The sequence below is a fragment of the Pelodiscus sinensis genome, chromosome 1 (assembly GCF_052426305.1).
Source record: "Pelodiscus sinensis isolate ZL-2025 chromosome 1, ASM5242630v1, whole genome shotgun sequence".
In the NCBI taxonomy this organism is placed as follows: Eukaryota; Metazoa; Chordata; order Testudines; family Trionychidae; genus Pelodiscus; species Pelodiscus sinensis.
In genome coordinates, this window is record NC_143052.1 from 310955284 (window position 1) to 310963654 (window position 8371).

General features: G+C 46.8%; 1 protein-coding gene across 1 annotated transcript; it reads left to right on the forward strand.

Annotated features, from left to right (window-relative positions):
* The first annotated feature begins 2599 nt into the window (after positions 1–2599).
* LOC149525824 (protein maestro-like) lies at positions 2600–6371 on the forward strand. The gene is made up of 3 exons (XM_089776418.1): positions 2600–2940; positions 3940–4122; positions 5007–6371. Exons 1-3 carry the CDS (start codon positions 2752–2754, stop codon positions 5181–5183), a joined length of 549 nt encoding a protein of 182 aa, XP_089632544.1. The 5' UTR covers positions 2600–2751; the 3' UTR covers positions 5184–6371.
* Positions 6372–8371: the final 2000 nt, after the last annotated feature.

Sequence of the window (8371 nt, forward strand, 5' to 3'; positions counted from 1 at the left end):
GGACTAGATGGACCTTTGGTCTGACTCAGTACGGCCATTCTTATGTTCTTATGTTCTAAGCGCAGGGCTCAGGGTCGGGGGTCTCACTGGAACAACTTGATTTTCATGCAAACCTGCTCCTGGATTTGGATGTGGCCTTTGGTGGCCAGGCTGGCAGCTATCCTGCCCTAGACGGCTGCATTCCTGTGCCTAGTGTGGAGGTCGTGGACGCTGGAGGCCTCCCCCCCAAACCTCGATAATGTCCACGATCTCCGCACTAGACCACGCGGGCGCCTGCCTCTTGTGGCCCTGGGCAGGCTCCTAGGAGCCGCCAACCTGGTCCTGGGAAGAGGCGGAGGGCTGGGTGGCAGCGGGTGGCTGGCTCATGCCATGCCAGGTGCAGGGTCTGCTGGCTGGGTGCTGGCAGGCTTGCAACTGGCACAGGCACTGTAGCCAAACCGTGCCCCTTTAAGGGCTCTGGGGCTGAGAGAGGGGCAGAAAAGTTTCCCTGGTTTGGCCCAGAGTGGCCATCAGGGCAACCTGATTAGGGTTAGCCTCCAACTAGTTCGAATTAAGTGGCTACACAGCCCTTAATTTGAACTACTTAATTCGAACGAGGCGTTACTCCTCGTAGAATGAGGTTTACCTAGTTCGAATTAAGCGCTCCGCTAGTTCGATTGAAATTCGAACTAGCAGTTTGTATGTATAGCCGCTATTAAAGTTAATTCGAACTAACGGCTGTTAGTTCGAATTAACTTTGTAGTGTAGACATACCCATACTTTTAACGTGAGAGTTTTTGCGTTAGAATATTTGCGCAACAGAGCGTCTACACTGGCATGTGCTGTTGCGCTAAGAGGCGCTTTTGTGCAAAATCATCCGTGCCAGTGTAGACGCTCTCTTGCGCAAGAAAGCTCCGATGGCCATTTTAGCCATTGGGCTTTCTTGCACAAGAAATTAATGTGGCCTGTCTACACTGGCCTCTTGCGCAAGAACAGTTGCACAGGAGGGCTTTTTCCTGAGCGGGAGCATCATAGTTTTTGTGCAAGAAGCACTGATTTTAGACATTAGAATGTCAGTGTTCTTGCGCAAGAACTCCCCGCCAGTGTAGACAGGCAGCTGCTTTTGCGCAAAATCATGCCAATGTAGATGTAGCCATAGAATTTGAGTTACTAGACCTTTTCTGACAATTCCTAGGGCTAATACTAACCAACAGCTCCTGATTTTGGTCTAGCTCAGCAAATCTTCTAAATGAATCTAGTGTCCTAATACTATAAAATAAGCAACATACAAATACATTAACATCTATCTTAGATTCTCATTAATGTAGAATAATAGATTCATAGAACATTCGAACTGGAAGGGATCTTGAGAGGTCTTCGAGTCCAATCCCCAGCCATCACGGCAGGACCAAGCACAGTCTAGATCATCCCTGACAGGTGTTTGTCTAACCTGCTCTTAAATATTTCTAGTGATGCAGATTCCACAACCTCCTGAGGCAATTTATTGCAGGGTTTAACCACCCTGACAGGCAGGACGTTTTTCCTGCTGTCCAACCTAAACCTCCCTTGATGTAATTTAAGCTCATTGCTTCTTATCCTATCCTTAGAGGCCAAGGAGAACAATTTTTCTCCATCTTCCTTAAAACATCCTTTTAGAAACTTGTATTATCTGAGTACTTCAAAATGATAATGTAGTATCTGAGTGCCTCAAAACTCTTTAAAAGTATGTATCCCTACAATACCCCTGTGAGGCAGGGAAACACTATTAGTCCCATTTTGCAAAGAGGAAACTGATGCACAGAAGGCCTAAGTGACTTGCCCAACATCATCTAGGAAGTCTTTGAGGGTGCAGGAAATTGAACTGGAACCTCCTAAGTCCTAGGCTGCTAACTACTGGAGCATCCTCCCTCTCCACAGCCTTGCTATAACGTCTGTGTCATATTTCACATTTACGCTAAGTCGCTATTTTAGAGGCTCATCTGGTGGTTCTAGGAATCTGTTTGTGCCCCAAAATCTTTCTACACCCCACCTAGGAAAGGAGTCACAAACGTGGGTTTTCAAGGTCTGCCTAGAGAGGCCTCATGAAAGCTGCCAGCTGGCTCAGATATATGGAGCTACAGGGCTTTATTAGGTCAGTTTCTTTCAGGAAGTGGAGGGCCAAGAAAGGATGCTATTCTCTGGCCAAACCAATTCACAGGGGTTTATTTCAGGCAGCATTTTCTGAAGCTGAATTTGCAGCGAGAGAGTCCTTACGAGCCTTAAACATATAATTTGAGGGAGAAACTGAAAGTGGCCCCATAGGAAGAACCCAAGGAAAAAGTAGCAATGAACTGAAATGAAGCAATGACTCGCTGCTATTTCTAGGTTGGAACCAAGAGTAGTGGGCAGGCCCAGGTTCCCCAGTGGCATAAACCCGATGAAGGGGACAGGGCTTATGGAGAGGTTGAACAAAGAACAGAATATAAAGGGTCCAGAGTTGGGGCTGAAGACCCTAGTGAGGGCAACAGGACCTAAAAGGCATTTGTTTGGACTTTGGGACTTGGCCAGAGGGCTGAGCCATGGAAGACTCACTAAGATCGACTGGCAGGATGCACCTGGGCGAGAAAAGGACTGTGGTATCAAATGCAGTCACTGAGAGGCTCTCAAGGGATGAGCAATCACCCATTATAGTGCCTAAAAGGAAAAATCCATGTTTTTAACACAGTACTCATTCATATAGAATAATAAATTACAGTGTATTACGTGTCTCCTCAAATTATATTCGCTATCTTAATGAACATATTAGAGCTAATGGACATGTTGATTTTATTTCAGCTAATGACTGATCCCATACTCAGGGAGAAGAAGTTGCTTAAGTGTGTCTTACACATCTTAGAAGAAAGGTTAGAGGACAACTACTGGATTGTCCGTCGAATGGCTGTAAGAGGCCTGGGAAATGTAGTCTATGGGGCACCTGAGAAGGTAAGATAGAATACTGAATACAATGCAGCATAACTAGAGAAACTAAAGGAAACAATTGCTCAGGATTTACAGAGGCCATGCACAATGCACTAGGCCAACTTCTGCTCTCTCATACCCCTGTAACCTCTTTGCAGTCAATACACAGCAGGTTGGTTCCCTTGGTAAGCTGGGCATAAGGAAACAATATGTACTTAATATGATCATATGTAAATGTATACTCCTAGGAATGAAGAGTGTAGGCCATACTTCCAAGATGAGAGATTCTATTCCAGGAAACAGAGACACTAAAAAACTCAAATCATGATAGATAATCAGCTGAACGTAAGCGCCCAGTACAAAGCTGTGACCAAAAGAGCTGAGGTGATCCTCGGAGGCATAGACAGAGGGATTCTGAATAAGAATAAAGAAGTTATTTTACCTCTGCTTATGGCACTGGTGTGAGAACTGTTAGAATACTATGTCAGGATCATGCCTGCAATTCAAGAAGGATGCTGATAAATTGGAGAAGAGTCACAAGAATTTTCAAAGGGCTAGAAAATGTGCCTTTAGATTCAATGGGGGGGGGGGGGGGGAGGAATGAAGCTAAACTAATTCAGACTGATAGTAAGGCATACATTTTAATGGTAATTTTAATCATTGGAACCATTTACCAAGGGTTGTGGTGGGTTCTCTATCAGTAGCAACTTTAAAAACAAGATGGGCTGTTTTTCTAAAAGAGGTGCTCTAGTCAAACAGACATTATTTTGGGGAGGTTCTGTGTTGTGAAGGAGGTCACAATGGTCCCTTTTGGCCTTCAAATCTAAGTAATTAGAAATCTAATAGGATTACATAGGTGTAATATGGCACAGAGTTTGGCTTATTGTAGCTAGTACCTGATGTAAAATATAGCTATAGGTCACTAGGGGGCAGATGAAATTCCCACTGCTTCATAATTGCTAAAAAAACATATTAGAAATGTGGTTAGTGGAAAGTGTTTTTTAATGTCATATGTCTGAACAGGTGAAAAAGTACAAGAAGTTTCTTCTGGAGACACTGATCAGGACTTTAGAAGAGACTTTCAGTTTTGAAATCATTATCGAATGCATGAAGGCACTGGCCAAAGTCCTGAAGGAGCTGAAAGGGAAGGACATAGGTTCTTCCTTCAGAGACCTCACCATACAGATCCGGAAGTACTTCGATAATGTACGTGAACAGAAGCCTTCAACCCCAGTTCAGCTGACATTGATGAGGCTCCATTTACAATGCATGATGTGTCCTCACTGGGCATTGTTCATGTCAGAATGAAGTGATTTTAGGCCTTAGGGAAGAGATGTGTTTTATGGCGGAGCAGAGAATTAAGAAAATGAGGATGCCATCCCTGCTCCTTCAGTCTCACCCTTCTGTTCATCTTTATTTCCAATGAGAATGGCAAAGGAAGTATGAATACTAGATTAGGTAGCTGCATAACAAGGAAAATGGGCATACAGGGTGTAATGGACTGTTTTGGGCCTGCTCCATACGATTTTTATGTCACCTGGTTGAAATTATTCCATTTTGCAGAGAAGTTTGAGATTTCAAATTTTGGTTTTGTTCCTATTTGAGGGACACACCCCCCAGCCCAAATTTCAAATCTCTTTGTGAAACAGTAATACTATTCTCAACCCAGCTCTACTGGGAGCCTTGCCTGAGGGCAGTCTACTGGCAGACTATGCTGGAGACAGGGAACCTGGAAGCACTGGGAATTAGAGGTGCCAGGGTACACATTTCCTGGCTCCTTGTCAGCCTGCCAAACAGGCTGTTCTGAAGGTGAGGGCCAGGAAGCCCAAGATCTCAGTTAGCCTGCTAGATGGGTCACCAAGAAGCTGACCAAGTACCCCTACTTGGCTTCTGGAAGAATTTTGTCAAAATTGAACTGTCTTCAAAGTATTTTGAAGAATCAACACATTTGGCCCAAACTTGATTAATTCCAGTTCTTCTAAACTTCTGTAGTTGGAATCACTCTACTCTAATGTAGAAGAGACAGCTGTGCTAGATACATGATGTGGTTATCTCTTCGTTACCAACCTGTGTGGCTTTCTTGGCTATAGAAGGACAACACTCTTCGTGCATTGGCCTTTGTCCTGTTTGGTATCCTGGCCGGCTCTGCAAAGAGAAAATGGAAGGACTATTTTGCCAAGCAGGTTAGACAGAGCTGGGTCACACTTCTGCTGCACCTGCAAGATCCAAGCCCTGAAGTTTCAATGGTAAGAATGACAGTGACTTAAATACTAAGCAAAAAGAATCTTCCTCCTGTTGCCAGGGGAGCTCTGCTATTCCTTCCTGCAGTGGAGACCTAAATTCTTCCCTCAGTTCATTGCCCTCCTTTTGAGTCAATCCCAGACAGGCTGGTCCTTAGCAGCCAGGGTTGTCTCACTGGAGTTCAGGATAGGTCATGGGTCTGATCCCAAGAGTTCATTCCTGCCTATCTCTGCACCCCACGTTCCTGCCTCCCCACAACAGAGGAAAGATCACAGCTATGCCTAGTGAAGCAGCTTTCATAGCTACATCTGTTCTGAAAAAACATTGCTGCTATCTCCAGTTTTCAGTATTATAAAATCATAGAACCATAGGTTTGGAGGAGACCTCAGGAGGTCACTGAGTCCAACCTCCTGCCCAAAACAGGACCAGCCACAACTAAACAATCCCAGCCAGCGCTTTGTCAAGCTAGGACTTGAAAACTCTAGATTTAGAGGTTCCGTTGCCTCCCTAGGTAACCCATTCCAGTGCTTCACCACCTTCCTAGTAAAATAGTTTTTCCGAATATCCAACCTAGACCTCCCCCACTGTAACTTGAGACCATTGCTCCTCATTCAGTCATCTAGTACCACTGAGAACAACCTCTCTCCATCCTCTTTGAAATCCCCCTTCAGGTAGTTAAAGCCTTCTATCAAAGCTCCCCTCACTCTTCTCTTCTGAAGACTAAATAATCCCAAATCCCTCAGCCTCTCCTTGGAAATCATGTGTTCCAGCCTCCTAATCATTTTTGTTGCCCTCCATTGGACTTTCTCCAATGTATCAACATTTTTTAAGTAATGGGGTGCCCAGAATTGGATGCAATACTCCAGAAGTAGAATCCCTTTCCCCCTATTAAAGTCATGCTGGCATATTTTCTGTCTATTACTTCAGGGGAATCCCTTTTATTCTTGGGGTAGATGAGCAGTCAAGGACATGAGTTCCATTTGAATGAGCACAATACGTGTTATGGAACAATTCACTGGTGCAACCCTCTTTTTCAGGAGTGCAGAGCTACATTTCATCTCTGTGCCCCATTTTTGGGACTGAAGAGGCTCCAAACTATACTTAATGAGCATCTTAGTTGGAGAACCGAGCTGAACCCTGAGGAGCTCCAGATGGATATCTGCAGACACCTTGTGAGTGACCTATAGAATTATATGAGATTATTGACAGCATAGGCTTGTGATGTAGAAGCAGGGGGAATGTGTGATGGGCAATGTAAGTATCTATGGGTATGTCTACGCTACAAAGTTAGTTTGAACTAACGGACGTTAGTTCGAACTAACTTTCATAGGCGCTACACTAGCGCTCCGTTAGTTTGAATTTAATTCGAACTAGCGGAGCGCTTAGTTCGAACTAGGTAATCCTCATTCCACGAGGATTAAGCCTAATTCAAACTTACTAGTTCGAATTAAGGGCTGTGTAGCCCCTTAATGCGAACTAGTGGGAGGCTAGCCCTCCCCAGGTTTCCCTGGTGGCCACTCCGGCCAACACCAGGGAAACTCTATGCCCCCCTCCCGGCCCCGGACCCCTTAAAGGGGCACGGGATGGCTACGGTGCCCGTGCCAGGTGCAAGCCTGCCAGCACCCAGCCAGCAGACCCTGCACCTGGTGCGGATCGAGCCACCCACCCGATGCCCCCCAGCCCTCCCCCTCTTCCCGGGACCAGGCTGGCGGGTCCTGGGAGCTTGCCCGGGACCGCAAAAGGCGGGCTCCCTCCTGGGCTAGTGCGGACATCGTGGACCTCGTCCACGATCTCCGCACTAGGCACAGGAAGGTGGCCGGCTAGGGCAGGAGAGCTGCCAGCCTGGCCACCCAGGAGCAGGAGTGCATGAAAATCAAGGTGGTCCACTGAGACCCCACGACCCTGAGCATACAATGGCCATCCTGGGTCAGACCAAAGGTTCATCTATCCCGTAGCCTGTCTGCCGACAGCGGCCAACCCTAGGGACCCTGGAGGGGATGGACCGAAGACAGTGACCAAGCCATTTGTCTCGTGCCATCCCTCTCCAGCCTTCCACAAACTTTGGGCAGGGACACCTCTCCTACCCCCTGGCTAATACCACTCCATGGACCCAACCTCCATGGCTTGATCTCACTTCCCTTTAAACTCTGTTCTAGTTGTAGCCTTCACAGCCTCCTGCAGCAAGGAGTTCCACAGGTTGACTCTGTGCTTTGTGAAGAACAACTTTCTGTTACTAGTTTGAAGCCTGTTACCCATTCCTTTCCTTTGGTGTCCTCTAGTCCTTCTTTATGGGAACTAATGAAGAACTTTTCTGTATGCACCCTCTCCACCCAACTCCTGGTTTTAGAGACCTCTATCCTGTCCCCCCTCCGTCTCCTCTTTTCTAAGCTGAACAGTCCCAGTCTCTTTAGCCTCTCTTCATATGAGACCTGTTCCCAACCCCTGATCATTTTAGTTGCCCTCCCCTCTGCCACCCTCTCTCTTCCCCTCTCCCACCCGCTTTTCCCAGTCTCCCCCAGTTTTGTTCAATAAAGACAGATTCCATTTTTGAACACAATTGTCCTTTATTTTGTACATCAAGAAGAGGGGCTAGGGAAGGGTAAGGGGAAGGAGTTGAGGGAGGAATGGGGTACGCGCCCCCGATGGGGAGGACTGGGCTGGCTCTGCGGGCTTTTGGGGTGGAAGCTCTCCTGCAGCCCCCCAATTGCCCCATCTCCCCAGATGGCAGGCTGCGGCAAGTGCAGCCGGTCTGATGGCCAAGTGCTGTGATGTGCCCAGTGTGGGTACTCCGGGCACTCCAAGCCAAGACTGCTTTGCAAGCGGGGCACCCCTGAGAACTGTCTGTCCGGGGTGGGGGTTGGGACCCTTTAAACACAGCCCTCGGCTAGCCTGAGAGAGCATCTCCACGCTCTAAGTCCTCCTCTGATGCCCTGCCGGCAGTGCTTCCGGCCATCCTTAAGCCCGGTTCAGGGTCCACTTAATGTGGACATGCTAGTTCGAATTAGTAAAATGCTAATTCGAACTAGTTTTTTAGTCTAGATCCGTTAGTTTGAATTAGCTTAGTTCGAATTAAGTAATTCGAACTAAGTTAGTTCGAATTAACGTTGTAGTGTAGACGTACCCTATTAGAGTGGGATACAGGACTGAGGGTGAGAGGAATGTAAATCTGCCATAGATTCCCACTTTCCCCACTTCTACACAGCCTCCTGTCCTT